Raw genomic sequence first — 16,557 nt, forward strand, 5'->3', positions numbered from 1 at the left:
GGTGATGAGTGCAGCTCCAGTGGGTGTGTGGCCTGGAGAGAGCCCAGAGCGCTAGAAAGAGACACATGGAGGTCCATGTTCAGCCTTCAGGTTCCCAAGATGCCTTGTCAGTACTAGTGCCAAGCTATTTTGCACCCTAGGCAAGGCTAACTATTTGCATCCCCAATGTTTTTCTAACTTCAATTTTCAAAAACAGATGTCTCATAGAAATGATAAAGTTCTTCAAAAGTAACATATTATCAGGAATTTATAATATGTAACAAAAATTAATCTGTATAAAGCTGTGCCCCTCAAAGGTCAGTACTGCACCCCTCTGAGCTTTCCGCCCAAGGCGACTGCCTCGCCGACCTAATGAGAGCAACGTCCCTGTGTAAGGTCACAGGGTATGGCCTGAAGGTACACAAGGCCACCACATTGTTAAAGCTAAGCATGTCTTCTTATGGCCTGGATAGGTGACTTCCTGGAGACCACATCTATGCCACTTTCTGTTCCAAGATGGAACAAAGGCATGCTATAGTTATAAGATAATGAAGAAGTATAATAACATCACTCACAACTTTATTTGGGGGTGGTTTTGTTCCAACCCAATGAAGGAGGAAGTCTCATGTTGCTTTCCTCCAAGAGTGGGAAGGTATTTGCTCTTCACCATGTGGCTTGTTTTGGCTAACTGGCATGGGGTAGAAAGTTAGCCCCTCTTCTGACTCGTCCTCCTTCTTTGTAGTGGTATCTTGCCCTCCTACCCTTGTGTAGTGGGGGCTTATCCAGATGCCATTCACAGTTAAGTAGGAATTTGGGGGGAGAAGCCTGACTGGCTTTTGATAAATTCTATTTTCATCCCACCTATATTCAAAAATTGTTGTGCTTCAGTGCAGTTCCAGATTACTTTCACATTGTGAGCTGCTCTGCCCCCATTCCGAAACCTCACACTATCCCTGATTCAAACCCATCAGCTTTAATGAAGTCCCCAGAAGTGGCTGTTGGCTTGACAAGTAATTCCATCATCCTCCATCTGAAAAAAAGCTGCATTGGAAAAACCACATGCAACACCCATTGTACAGAACTCCAATTAAAATTCTCAGATTCAGGAAGCACTTATGTGTATATTGGTTGGGGGGGGAGTTGCCCAAAACCTAAACACTTTTCTTCTTTCTTTCCAGTGCTTTCAATGCTTAAATTTCAACCCAGTTCACGTAGGCAGCTCTTTCATAGGAGACAGTGGAATTTATTCTGAATTCACTGCTATGTATCAAAGAGCACAATTTAGGCCTGTGATGACCTCAGTGACCTTGAGCTTAGACTTGGATTTTCCTACCCCAGTGCTCTCATTTCAGCCTTTTCCTTGCCTTTGCTTTTAAGGGATGTGGTGGCTGCTTCACTCTGTGGGCTGCTTTGTGTATGTATTTAATATCGTTGTGAAAAGAAAGAGAAAGAAGTGCTTCAGAAAATACCCAAAGATGGTTCTGAACTTGACATGTGGCCATCCAACCAAATCCCTAGGTGGATCGAAAAGATGGCATTCTTCTTTTAAAAAACCCCACTTTTATTAAAAACAACATGCTGCATAGTTGGTGACGGGGAGGAATCGAAATGCTTGCATAAAAGGACTAGAAAGATGATATGGTGGGGAAGGGAGTTGCAAACTATCTAGATGCAGAAATGTGTCCCTTTGCAAGGTCACACTCGTTTATCAGGTTTATTAACCTAGAATAAAGAAAAGCGATGACAAACTTAAACAGCATCTTAAAAAGCAGAGACATCACCTTGCCAACAAAGGTCCGTATAGTTAAAGCTATGGTTTTCCCAGTAGCGATGTACAGAAGTGAGAGCTGGACCATAAAGAAGGCTGATCGCTGAAGAATTGATGCTTTTGAATTATGGTGCTGGAAGAGACTCTTGGGAGTCCCATGGACTGCAAGAAGATCAAACCTATCCATTCTTAAGGAAATCAGCCCTGAGTGCTCACTGGAAGGACAGATCGTGAAGCTGAGGCTCCAATACTTTGGCTACCTCATGAGAAGAGAAGACTCCCTGGAAAAGACCCTGATGTTGAGAAAGATTGAGGGCATAAGAAGAAGGGGACGACAGAAGACGAGATGGTTGGATAGTGTTCTCGAAGCTACCAGCATGAGTCTGACCAAACTGCGGGAGGCAGTGGAAGACAGAAGTGCCTGGTGTGCTCTGGTCCATGGGTCACGAAGAGTTGGACAAGACTAAACGGCTAAACAACAACAAAACCTAGAATAAATATATGGCAGCGCCCACAATTCTGGATTAAAAGAATAGAGTTGCGTGCAAAATGTTAGATCTTTACCATCTTCTGCATTGTATGTCAGCTGTCTATCCTTGGTGAACATTTCTAGAGATCAACATTTCTGGTGAATCTGATGTGGCAAACCTGTGGCCCTCCAGATGTTGTTGGATTAAAAGTCCCTTCATCCCTGATCCTTGACTGGAGCTGATGAAAGTTGGAGTTCACCAACATCTGCAGGGCCACAGTTCTCCACCTCAGCTATAGACACTTGAGGATATTTCCTGGTTCAAATCCAGGGGTGGTTCACCTGTGGATTTGTTGGATCTAGTTGTTTTTGGACTCTGGCTCTCTTCATCTCTGACCACTGGCCATGCTGGCTGCGGCCTATAGGAGTTGGAGTCTACTAATATATGGAGGGCTACAGCTTCCTAGCACCTGAACCAGGCATTGAAGCCATCCAAAGCATGGGTAGGCAAACTAAGGCCTGGGGGCCGGATCTGGCCCAATTGCCTTCTGAATCCGGTCCGGGAATCAGCATGTTTTTACATGAGTAGAATGTGTCCTTTTATTTAAAATGCATCTCTGGGTTATTTGTGGTGTTTTTACATGAGTAGAATGTGTCCTTTTATTTAAAATGCGTCTCTGGGTTATTTGTGGGGCATAGGAATTCATTCTTTTTCTCTCTCCAAAATATAGTCCGGCCTCCCACAAGGTCTGAGGGACAGTGGACTGGCCCCCTGCTGAAAAAGTTTGCTGACCCTTGATCCAAAGGAACTGATCGGCTATGAGTACAAGACAAACAAATAGGGAGCTCTGTTGTTCAACACAGAGAATGAACTCATGTGACTCATGGCCACAGCATGTTGTGAAATAATTAGACCAATCATGGAGGACAGGTCTGCCAATAGTTATTATGCACACACTAGCTAAGAGTGGCCTTGCAGACACTGCTGGGCTACAACTTCCCTAATACCAGACGACTGATCATGCTAACTAAGGCTGAGGGGAGATGGAGTTCAGCAACATCAAGAGCACACCAGGTTATACACCCCTGATTTAATTAGAGGTCTTATTGTATTGTTATGCAGTGTTCTTTTCCCCCTGTCGCCTATATTTTTTAAGTAAAATGAAGAGGGAAAAGGAGAGGGAAGAAATTGGTGGGATTGCTGCTCTGGAAGATCTTAAAACCACAGGCATGAACATCACCACAAGACAATGAGCCAATGTTTAACAGGCATGCAAGTGTTAATCAGTCCTCAGTCTTCCAATCTTCTTGACTTGTCCGCCTTACTAGTTGATTTCACTTCATGTGATCCTGTTAATATCTCTGCACTTGACTTAAAATCAATCATTTCTGTGCATCTTCAGCTGATACAAAATGCTCCAATTTAAATGCATTCCTCTCACTTTTGGAAGCAGATCCATAATGCAGAGCTGAATCTCAGTGTCTCCCCAGCCCACTCCATCCTCCCTAACATATATTTCACTCAACAATTCATAAAAAAACAAACTGCCCTTTAAAACTACAATCACTCATATATTTCAATAATGTGTTCAGTTTCTACATTTGAGTAATTATACTTCAAAAAGCAAAGCTCTTATCAAATAGCTACTAACGTGTGCCATCCATCTTAAAACCAGTTTGCTGCAAATTAATTTTTCTCTTTCCCCAAACCTGCAGTTCATAGTGACTAATTTCAATGATATTTTCTCTGCAATTCATATTTTGCTAAAACTTAAAATGACAAGTAAAGGCTGAGCATTCCATTTATTTTCCCTCTTCAATTAATAGAGCAATTAAAATAAAGGGTGTAAATGCAGCTTAATTGGGTTGCCATGGCCACTAATTGCCTGATTTCTTTCCAAATAGTGTGTTTTAGGTGGAATCAATCTGCAGTAATTTAATTTCAGGCATCATGATGTATATAAACAGGTTACGGCAGATGGAAAGACAACTCCTAACTGAATTATTAGGCAGCACTTTTTAGTTATTTTCCTTGCATCTTCCTCATATCACCTGTCATTTTCTCTGCATCAAACATGGAGACTGGAAATGAAGATTCACAGAGCTCCAGGAGGGTAATTAAGCTCACCTCTATTTGTTTATCTGCAGCATAGATAGATAGATAGATTAGATAGCATTATCTTCTTAGCTGATCTCTGACCATCCAGAAGGTAAGGTGAAGAAGCCAATTCATGTTCTCAGTTGTAGGCATGAGAGAGTGGGCTTCCATGTTAGTTTAAATAGCCCCACCACGGAAGTCCACGGCATACACCAATGTGAGGAACCTTTTTCAGTCTGAGGGCCACATTCTCTTTTGAACAACATTCTGGGGGCCACATGCCACTAGTGGGTGGGCCAGAGGTAGAAGTGACAGAGCAAAATTGTACAGTATGCTGATTTCTACGCACACTCACACAGCCCTCTATGCCCCTCCATCCCGACAAGCAAGGGGCAGTATCAGAATTCAAGGGAACATTCCAGCCAGGCAAACGCATGTGAGAAGGGTGTAGGGTGGGGCTGGTGAGAGGTATGGCCTAGGGAGAGTTCTGAGAGCCAGATGTGGAGTCCTGGATAGCCACATTTGGCCCCCAGGCCTGAGGCTCTCTAACCCTGTCATAAACCAAATAGCCCCCAATGCTGTGGTCAGTGGGAAAGTGTGTGCCTGTGTATTCTCTGCAAATGGAGGCTTAGACAAGCCCACAAATGTTATTAGCCTGCTGGCAGGGCAGGGACAGAAAGCTCTGCCCTTTCAACAGTAGCCCTTTGTACTTTTCTAATGCATGTTTTCTTCACACCCACTTGCACAGAATTCCTAGTCGCCTATGGCTACCATAGGTGCTTAAATGCAAACCCACTTTAGTTTGCAGCCACACTCTGCACAGATGTAATCCTAAAAGAGAAGGGTTGTAGCTCAGTGGTAGAGCATGTGCTTTGCATGCAGAAGGTCCCTGGTCTCAGGCATCCCCAGGTAGGACTGGGAGAATCCCTTGAGTCTGAGACCCTGGAGAGCTGCTGCTGTGGATGATACAGAGCTGGATAGACCAGAAGTCCAACACTCGGTCCTATGTTCTTATTCCTCCAGCCCACATTGGTAAATTGGGAAGTTTGCGCAACTTTTCTCCTCTTTAAACAAGCCTTCAGTTGATTTATCATATGAGTTCTAGTCAATTTGTCTTATCAGTGACATTTGCATATATTTGCAAATGGGTAAGCATACTTCTGGAGTAAGATGCATAGCATCTTTGTTTGAGGATGATGCATGTGTGTATCACAGCAAGCATCATCTTGGAAGAGGCATTCCATCCTGTGTGACAGAAAGTGGGGGTGGATGGGAAGAGAATACCTGCAGTGTGACAAATAACTTGCAAAAAAGAAATAAATATAAATCTGCTGCCTGGTAACTTCAAACACATGTTAAGTAAACTAAAAGCCTTTAACTGATAAACTGCTTCAGCAGTGTGAAATTTGAAATCTTATTTAAGTTCAAAGCAATACCTTTAAAAAAATAATACACAAAAGGAAGAAGGGTCATAGCTCAGTGGTGGAACATCTGTTTTGCATGCATAAGGTCCTTAGAATCCACAGGCAGAGCTGGAAAACTAACCCCAACCTGAAATTCTGGAGGGCTGTTCCCAGTCAGTGTGCAGACAACACTAACCTAGATGAACCAATGACTTAATTCAATATGGCAGAATCCTATATTCCTCTGTTATTTTGCTTTTCTGTCATCTATCTATCTATCTATCTATCTATCTATCTATCTATCTATCTATCTATCATCTATCATCTATCTATCTATCTATCTATCTATCATCTATCTATCTATCTATCTATCTATCATCTATCTATCATCTATCTATCTATCTATCTATCTATCTATCTATCTATCTATCTATCATCATCTATCTCTATCTATCATCTAACTATCTATCTATCACCTGCAGTTGTGCTCAGGCTGCAATCTTATGGTTCCCAGGAGGACATGCCTGGGTCAGTAGGATCTTGTCCTTCATAGATGGAGTAGTTTGTCCCCCTTGCATCTGTGGTGTCCCTGCTCCACTTTCAGTGCACTGATGATGGAGAGGACAAAATGAGCCATGTCTGGGGCACACCAGGGCAGATCAGTGGAGGTTTTTGATTTGCTAGTTCCAAACATGCCACCAGAATGGGGGGAGGGAAGTATGGCAATTTTGGAGGTAGGGGGGAATAATAAATTCATCTTGGGGACTGAAAAAATAAAGGAAGGCCACCACTGCCTTCACCTTGGCAATGGCCACTAACTTGGATGATTTTAACAGAAGATTAGACAAATTCATGAGGGATAAGGCTATCAGTGGCTATGAGCCACGATGACTAGGGACTCAGCTACACTTGTCGATTATATCATTATAAGTGTATTATAAACATGTGACACCAGATGGCGCTATAGAGAAGTGATCTGTCATGAACAGAATTTTTCATTAAGAGCTTTTATAGTTTTTTTCTATAGCATTTTTAAAAATCCAGCTTAGGTTCTACTTCCTTTGTTGGCAGCCGTATGCCTCTGAATACCAATTGCTGGAAAACACAGGAGGGGAGAGTGCTCAGGTCCTGCTTGCAGGTTTCCCACAGGAATCTGGTTGGACACTGTGAAAACAGGATGCTGGACTAGATGGGCCAATGGCCCCATCCAACTGGGCTCTTTTTTGTTCAAACACCTCCCCATTTTTGTGTTTCGCTGCCTGTATATACCGTATTGGCTTGAATATAAGCCAAACATTTTCTCCAAATTCTGCCCATGAAAAGTTAAAGTGCGGCTTAAATTCACAACCTTACAAAAATTGGCTTTTACGATATTGCTGCTGAAACAGACATATGGTAAAACAGAACAAGTGTGAGTGCCTACAGAGTTATAAGGAAGCGGCTTATATTTGAGTATTGCCTTTTTCTCTTTCCCCTCCTTGAATTTTAAAGGTGTGGTTTATAGTTGGGCCAATACGGTAATCTCCAAAGCACAATATATGTAAGTATATCTAAGGCTGTCCATAGCAACCATGGATTTCCTTTGATGTTTTCTGCTGCTACAGCTCCCACCAACAAGGAAGCAAATCACTTTTAAGCACACATGAATATGTATTGAAATTTGTTTTCTCTCAGTAGCCTGAAACCTCTAATGCTTTCTGAGTGTTGCCTTTGGCTGTTCCATTTTCAATCCACTCCCAGATTAAACATGGTTTGATCCACTTTAATGTGCTAACTCTACTTCGTGGAAGTTCCTTCAGAATTTAATTTCTCCCTTAATAGATTAGAGCTTCTGTGTCCACATAAGCCTTTAATAAAAAAGGGGGAGATAAGAGTACATACACTACAGATAGTGCCTTGACCTTTACAGAAAGCAAGAGACTACAAAGCAAATTAGGACATTCATTGAGGAGAGGGTTATAAAAGGGAGATCCCATCCACAGAAAAGGTCACATTTTATTATCTATGAAATTAAATACTGTGCTCCATCAACTATTCAATAGCAAAGATTTTTCCAATAAGAGTTTAAGGAAGCAAGTCTGTGCACACTTACGCAGGAGTAAGTCCCATTAGACTCAGTGGAGCTCAGTTCTGGCAACATAAGAAGAGCCCCCCTCACAAGGACCAACAAGATACTTCTGAGAAGCCCACAAGCAGGACATAAAGATAACAGCCCTCTTCCACTCATATTCCCCAACAACTAGCTTAGTGTATACTTAGTGTACACTTGCTTACATTACATTGTGTTTGCCCCTTTACTTTACTTAGTTTGAAGCAATCTTTTTGGAGCCCCACATAATCTGTCTTTGTTTTCATCACCCAGAACTGATTGGTGTCCCCAGCAAACTTAGCCATCTCCCTGATCACCTCTTGATTCCAAATGTTCTAAGAGTGAGCTGAAAATTCCTCCCAGTTGACTTATTTCCAGGATTTTTTGCATTTCATGATTAGTAAGGTTGCATTTCAGCTGACTGAAGATATTTAGTTAATACAAATAATAATGCGCGCTCTCTCTCTCCCCCCCCCTCTCTCTTGTCACTATCCAAGTAGATAGTTTTACCTGCACAATGGAACTTCACTACCCTCTCTTCTCATGCTCCATAAATCTTCTCTGGAGGGTTGGAGGAACCACTGGGACAGGTTGACATGTCACACGGTCAGAGGTTAGAGTGGGAAAGTTCCATTGTGCAGCTAAAACTTTTTGCACGAGGGAAATTATTTACCGTATTTTTCGCTCCATAAGGCACACCTGATCACAAGGCACACCTAGTTTCTAGAGGGGGGATTTAAGGGGAAATATTATTTAAAGGGACCACTGAGCAGAGCCTGTATGCATCCCAGGCTCTGCTCAGCGCTCCCTTTACAGAGCCGAGTGGAGTGTGTGTGTGGTTCTTGGGGGCTTTTCCGAGAGGAGGGAGAAGGGACTGGCTGGCTGCGTCAGTCCCTTCTTCCACCTCGTAGAAAAGCCCACAGGAGCTGCATGCTCTTTAAAGGGGTGTGTGGCTCCTGTGGGCTTTTCTAGGAGGTGGAAGAAAGGACTGATGCGGCCAGTCAGTCCCTTCTCCCTCCTGGGGAAAAGCCTGCAAGAGCCGCACGGAGCTTGTGTGTGGCTCTTGGGGGCTTTTCCTGCCTGCCTCCCCCCTGAGACACACAAACATTTCCCCTTGCTTTTACGAGGGAAAAAGTGCGTCTTATGGAGCAAAAATACAGTAGTTGGATACAGCCTGATAATAATAATGATGACGACGATTATGATGATCAACACAACTAAATGCAATTTTAGAATCTCCTTGAGGCGACACTTATGGGACTGATTTTGGGAGAGTGGCTGTGGAGGTTGTCATTATGACCTCTTGCCCTTCAAATTTTACCACTATACCACTGCCTAGCAGGACTCACAGTCAGGCAGTTTTCTTAGTCCCACTATCTGAAACTCTTTCATTTCTGAATTTGAACTCAGGGCATTCCACATGTTGAAAACGAGCTCTGCCATTAAGTCACGGGTCCTCCCCAGAGGGAATGGGTCTATCTATTAGTTTCAGTTTCTTTCAGTTTCTCACTGTTCCTAGCTTAAGTTCAGTTCTCGAAATTTCCACATTGATTTAGAAAAAGAAAGCTCTTCTTGAAAATTAAGCAGCTTCCTGCTAAATACACAAGTTTGTATGGCATGTTGACTAACACAATGCATTTCTATGCACACATTACCCTAGTATGTGCATTTTTGCACGCAATACTTTGCTGGAGAACTGCATTGAAAAATTTGGAGAAGCAAGGATTTCAAAGGGTGGCTGTGTTTTAGTTTGCATGTTGTTTCAGAAAGTCTGAATTAGGTAGGTTCATGTTTGAATGTGACCTGGATCTAATCTCCCTCCCATCCCAACTTCCTAGTAATATTGAAAGGACAAAAAGATCGGTATGTTAGCACTGACATTTATAGATGCTACCCAGAGAGAGCAAAGTATTTCCATTTGATACTCTTTCAGTTAATTTAACCTTCTCTGAAAGATCTAGGAATCATTTCATACTTGCTTTGGATTATTCAAGCACCAGCCTACATGCATTATGTAGCTCATTGGGAACATAATAATCTTGAGAAAATTAAGCATTAGTGTTGGTTGGCTAGGAAAATTATGGAGGAATAATTTCATTGCATTCGTGCCTTAAGTTTGGTCACAGAATGACAGAGATCAACAATATTCCTTCAAGGCACCAAACCCAGTGGAGGGAATTGACCTAAGCTAATGCTAAAGCGCACCATCACAAATCTTGAGCTAGTCACTTAGTGAACCCTGAACAGGACCATCAGCTTGCAGCTGGTTTCCGTGAACTGTAGGTTAAGCTACCCTGCTATTAATAGTCAATATGGCACTAGCTTCAGCTTGAGCTCAAGCAGCTGAACATTGGATCATCCATTCATCACAGTGTTTAAGTTACTGACTTGCACACAGTCAGTAAAACTGTGGAAATGTGTGGTCCTTCAAGCTCTCTGCGAAGGAGAACAGTGAAGGCACTGATGTGCAATTCTCAGAAGCCAAAAAGGCTCTGGATAGAATTGTGGATCTAATTGTACACATAACAGGAGCCCTGCTAGATGGGACCCAAGATCCACTTTGGTTTGGCTCCCCCGCCCCGAAAAAGACCACATGGCACTACGTGTACTTACTTAGATGTATCAAAGTGAGGCATTATTAAAGCAGATTCATAGCATACACTCAGCGGCAAGGAAGGAGCCAGATGTAGCCCAGGAGCCCTTACAAGGTGAAGGATGGGCAGCTATAATGCTGGTCCAGGGGCATGGTTCACATATCCCAGATTAGTAACGTGAGTTTCAGGGCTGCACAGAATCTGTGCAGTTGTTCCAGCAAGTTCCCCAGCCTACTTGGTGAGCTTTTAAGCAGTGGCAGAGAATGTCCACCTACTCATGAGAATTCATTGGAACACCTGGACTAAAATTGGGCGCTATGTCTAGAGGTATGCATCTCCTTTGAAGGCTGTCTTTCTGCTGTAGCCAAGAGGTGGGGAACATTAGACCTGTGGCCAAATGGAGCTCACCACATCTGTCTGACTCCCAGAACCCAACCCAGGACTCCAGCCCTGTTCTACATACTCCTTGAGTGTCTTTGCCCAGCTATGATTGAGTCCTTGAACTCAGATAATGCCTCTTGCTAGTCAGCAAGGAGGACAGAGACAGGTGTGTGGGCTAGAGCATGGGCAGAAACTAGCCCACTCTAAAAGGTTAACACTGGCATTTCCAACACCATCCACTTTTGCTCTGCGCCCTACCCACAGGTGGCATGTGGCTGCTGGCAGGTCATCCAGAAGTGAATGCAGCCTTGGGTCTGAACAGGGTTCCCCCTCCCTGCTGCAGCCATTGCTCCAAGTGTCTGAACATTCATCTCCTCTAATACCAGCTTCCTACACATTGCTTTGCAAACAGCAACTTATGGTTCTAATCACATTACAGCTAACACAAACACTCGACAAAAGATGCATTATCCAAAACCAACAAATGCGGAATGTGGAATAATTTCAATAGCATTTTTTTTAAAAAAAAAATGTCTCCCACAGAAATGGCTCTGCGAGAGACGTACGTTCATGAATATCCGAGTAAATCACCATGGCAAAGGGGACCTTCTTCCTGCTCTCCGTTTTGCATTTTAAAGCCATATTCTTGTCAAAACCTTGCAAATGTTCCCTTGTACTGACTCGTGCAATATGAAAAAGATGGTAAAATTACCCTCTTAAAAAGAGCATTTCACAATTCATCGCTGCAGCTAAAAACCAGCTGCATCCCCGAGAAGTGTTAAGCATATTAGCTTTTCTAACATTACACACAAAGCCCTTATTTATTTTGTGCCTTTCAGCTGTGCAGGAAAAGGCAGCATCTCTCCCTCCCATCTCAGGCTTTAATGTGCGACAAAAGTAACTTGCAATGAGTTTTCATAAAATCCTTCCAATTTAGATTATGTGCGACAGAAGGAACCTTAATCCACAAAATATGTTTAAAATATTGCATTTTAACAAGGGGTTTTTAATTGTCTTTTCAATGTAATTGCTATTATACGTTAAATGGGATAGTCTCTGGTGTGTCAAGCTAGTTATTGGAACTGTGGTGCTAGGGGCTTGATATCATTTCTTTTTTTTTGGGGGGGGGGAATTAAATCTGTTAATGCTAATATATCCAACCTCCTGGGGACTGGGCTGTAGACCTTTATTTTCTTCAAGAAATACATCCTCACAATGGGGATGGTCCTTTCTAACAGAGTCAAAGCTGAAAAGCAATCTCTCAAATGACAATCATTTTGAGAACATTTCTGAGATTTTTCTTTTGCTGGATCCACTGGAAAAAGAAGACAGCCACTTTGCAAATGTATAATAAATGGATGAATGAAGAGGAGAGGCATTGGTTGCTTGTATGTGAATGGATGTGCATGAATGGATATGTAAACATGGGAAACTATCTCATACCAAATCAGACCGTTAGTCCATCTAGCTCAGTACTGTTTACAGCAGGGGTGGGGGGCCTTGGACCTCCAAGATGTTGCTGAACTACAACTCCCATCAGCCCCAGCAAGCATGGTCAATGACCACCAATGATGGTTTTGTTGAGCTGCTGCAGTCATCTAGTTTGAAAGCTTCCCAATGGGGCACCTAGTTGGCCACTGTGAGAACAGGATGCTAGATTAGATGGGCCACTGGCCTGATTCAACAGAGCTGTTCTTAATGATTCTTAAGGAAAATGTGACATACAATGAATGGGATGAAAACCAACCACTTTCATCAATTGCCATTACTCACCATTATCTATTGCCAGTAAGTGTGCAGTGTACACATTGTTGATAACAAATGGTGATTCACGATCAAGGACACCCCTGGTGCGAATTGTACCATTCGTAGGGTCAATTTCCAACCATTCAGCTGGATCTTTGTTAATGGAGTACCTAGGGGGGGAGGAAGAAACCCAATAATCAGCTGTGAATTGAGTTCAATTAATACAGAACTTACCTTGAGCACAGGCACCATGGGGCTTAATTTAGAGGCTTCATACTTTAAATTGCAGTTCCCAGTTTCACAAAGCAAGGAGAAAAAAAATGCATACCACTCCAGCTGTTTATCAGATACCTTTCTGAAATGTGCAATCACCACTGACCATATAAGAATTTGAGTTTACAAGAAAATGACACAGGCAACCCCCATTACCTAGCCATTAAGCAAGGCAGAAATTAAAGATCAATCAATGGGCACTTAATGAGGGATGTGATGTGGCAAAAAAGTCACAAGAATGCAGTCAAGTGAGGGTCAGTTCAGACACAAATTGTGATCTTGTATGACATGTGGACAATCCATCTATCCATCAAACAGACATCTATTGTCTAGAATGGGGAAGTTATACATATCAAGGGCTGGGAGCATTAATGATGGACGTGTGCCAGATGACACTTGTACTGTTTGCATTAAAGGGCATCTGTGCCCCTTGTTACCTGCCATTTTTGACATTGTTTTGTATAATTTCACACACTTGTCTGTCTCTCATTGTCATCATAACTCGCTTATTTCCATAATGTGGAAGACTAATTGCTGAGAGGTCTGTGTTGATGGAAAGATGGTCTGTAGCATGAAAATAGTTCTTTTAGGCTCTACTTGAGTACAATGGGGTCACTGGAAGCTGCATTACACTGTGCCAGACCATTGGTCCATCTACACCAGGGTTTCCCAAACTTGGGTCTCCAGCTGTTTTTGGACTACAACTCCCATCGTCTCTAGCTAGCAGGACCAGTGATCTATGGCCAGTCCTGGAGCCTTTGGTCCACAAAGAAAATCCCAAACAGTTACCAAATTGCTGCAAACATGCAGCACCTATTGACTGAATGAAAGTTGGCTGGGTGGTTTGGAATATGCCTGTAGTCCACAGGTGGAACTGTTAATCCTTTCCTCAGAGATTCCTCCTCTACTACACAACCACAGCCATACACTTTGCATTCACTGGGTTCCTGACACCAGCCTTAAATGTCCAAATTTTGATCTTTCTATATTAAACAAAAGAAATCAAACCACTGGCTCAATATGCCAGATACAATCTGGAGTCCCCACTTGTCATCCCAGGAGAAAGTTTATATTTCTGGAATAAGTTGACATCTTCCAGATATTGTTTTTTTTATATACCGTATTTTTTGCTCTATAAGACTCACTTTTTCCCTCCTAAAAAGTAAGGGGGAATGTGTGTGCGTCTTATGGAGTGAATGTAGGCTGCACAGCTATCCCAGAAGCCAGAACAGCAAGAGGGGTTGCTGCTTTCACTGCACAGTGATCCCTCTTGCTGTTCTGGCGTCTGAGATTCAGAATAATTTTTTTCTTGTTTTCTTCCTCCAAAAACTAGGTGCGTCTTGTGGTCTGGTGTGTCTTATAGAGCGAAAAATACAGTACATATATAAAAAGTAATACCAAAATGATTATGTGTGTGTTAGCGTGTGCACATACACACATAAACACAAGACATAAAAATACTATGTTAAGTTGCATATGCACCATGAATTAGGGGTAGGGGTCAGGATTCTGATGCCTGCCTCTCCCCATGGGACACATTGGCAGGTTGCCAGGTTCATCCAATTGTCAGTCACATGACATTAATCAGGTGAAGCATTTCCTTTTGCAGACCAGCTGGATTTCAAACCTTATGGGTAAAGGCAGCCAGGCTCTGTAGGAAAGAAGTCCCTTTGCCTACATAATTTGATTTCTTCAAGTTATGCAAGCAAAGGAAGCTTTGTCTTTCGCAGCTGTTTCCCTTTGCAGGGAAATCAAGCTGAATTCAAGGGGAAATGTTCCTCTGCAGACCAGCTTGAACTCAAGCTGAAAGAGCCCTGAAGCTAATCTAAGGCTAAAATAAATGTGTTGCATTTTACTGTATTTATTTACAAACATTCACAAACTGTATATACATTCACAAACTGTACTCTCATTTTTTAAAAAACAAAACAAAACAAAAACAATGTGGTGTATAAGACACCTACTCTGGCATCTGTGGCTTTGTGGGGGAATAGGGGCCACCTAACAAGAGCAGTGTGGTGTAGTAGTTAGAGTGCCTGAAAGTGAACTGGGAGACTAGGGTTTGTATCCCCATACACTTATGAAACTCATTGGGGCAGTCATTGCCCCTCAGCCTAACCTACTTTGCAGGGCTGCTGTGGGAATGAACTGAGATGGGGACAACCATGTATGCCACCTTGAGCTCTTTGGAAGAAAGGCAGGATATATTCATTTATTTTGTAAAATACATACACTGCTTGATTTTTTAAAAAACACACAAAATGGTGAACCTTACTTACAGATGACATAAGCAAATAAATACACTTTCAGCACCCATATTTCAAGTAATCCTTGGAAGAAACCATGATTGTTCAAAGCAGAGTAACAGCCCTTTTAATGTAGGGTGCAAACCGGGTCTAACCTGGGCCTCGACATCAATGCAACTGGAACATTATAGGCACAATATTTATGGTTGGTGAACAAAGGCACAGTAGTTCTGATGCCATCAAGACTGTGTCATCTATAGCAACCCTACCCAGTCTGTTAACATCTCATTGCTACAAATGAGGCTGTCGTTATTGGCATCCCAGGAACAAGTTGGCCCCATTGGGAAAGGGCAAAGAACACGACAGATGCAGCCGCTAATGAATAGTGAATGATGCAGTCCATCAACTCTGCCTATACTTCCGGGTTAATAACCATTTAAAGAGTTTATCTCCCATGAAAATGAGTTATTAGAATAATAACAATGCTCTTAATTAATGCACACTATTCCTTTGTTCCTTAAAAAAATAAAACAAGAGATAGCGCTGAAATGAGAAAGAAAGGAATCAAAACAGAAAAAGGCTAGGTGAATCAAGTCCCAGGCAGAAAATGCTCAATTAACCCTAAAACAATTTGATTAAAAAAAATAAAAATCAGCACCTCAAGTTTATGACATCTGAGAAACAAGAGGTTCTAACAGATCACAATACATTTCCCAGCTGTTCCGCAAAGGTTTGCACTTCAAAGCTGAAGCACGTAAGGCACAATTTGGCAGAGCATACTGTTGTTATTATATTTAAAAAATAAATAAATACCAGAAATATTACCTATTGTAAGTGAATAATGCTGCTTAACTAAGACAATTGTTCTTTGTTGGTTTATTTTTTATAAATGTAAATCAGAGTTCCGCTAGTGAAACAATGCGGAGAGAAGGGCTCATGGTAGAGAAAATCACATAAAATAATGAAACTGGGACTAAAACAACAATCCCCCCCCCCCACAGACATGCAGATGTCCCACTTCACATTCCTGTGTTTCATAATGTACATACAGTGGTACCTCAGGTTACATATGCTTCAGGTTACATACGCTTCAGGTTACAGACTCCGCTAACCCAGAAATAGTGAAAACAAAACAAAACAAAAAAAATTCCTTCCAGTAGCACCTTAAAGATCAACTAAGTTAGTTCTTGGTATGAGCTTTCGTGTGCATGCGCACTTCTTCAGATACCTTTGGTCTTCAAGGTGCTACTGGAAGGAATTTTTGTTTTTGTTTTGACTATGGCAGACCAACACGGCTACCTATCTGTAACCAGAAATAGTGCTTCAGGTTAAGAACTTTGCTTCAGGATGAGAACAGAAATCGTGCTCCGGTGGCGCGCTGGCAGCAGAAGGCCCCATTAGCTAAAGTGGTGCTTCAGGTTAATAAAAGTTTCAGATTAAGTATGGAGCTGCGGAAAGAATTAAGTACTTAACCTGAGGTACCACTGTATTCAGCTTCCACTGACAGCAAC

The 16,557-nt window shown here is 42.2% G+C and overlaps 1 protein-coding gene across 1 annotated transcript in view; it reads right to left on the reverse strand.

The window, feature by feature from the left end:
* CDH13 (cadherin 13) overlaps positions 1-16,557 on the reverse strand; it is a 599,046-nt gene that overhangs the window by 25,854 nt on the left and 556,635 nt on the right. Inside the window, exon 11 of the mRNA XM_083752927.1 lies at positions 12,555-12,697. Coding sequence (XP_083609053.1) covers positions 12,555-12,697 — 143 coding nt within the window. The remainder of the gene's footprint in view (positions 1-12,554; positions 12,698-16,557) is intronic.

Source organism: Podarcis gaigeae, assembly GCF_964106915.1.
Source record: "Podarcis gaigeae genome assembly, chromosome: 8".
In the NCBI taxonomy this organism is placed as follows: Eukaryota; Metazoa; Chordata; class Lepidosauria; order Squamata; family Lacertidae; genus Podarcis; species Podarcis gaigeae.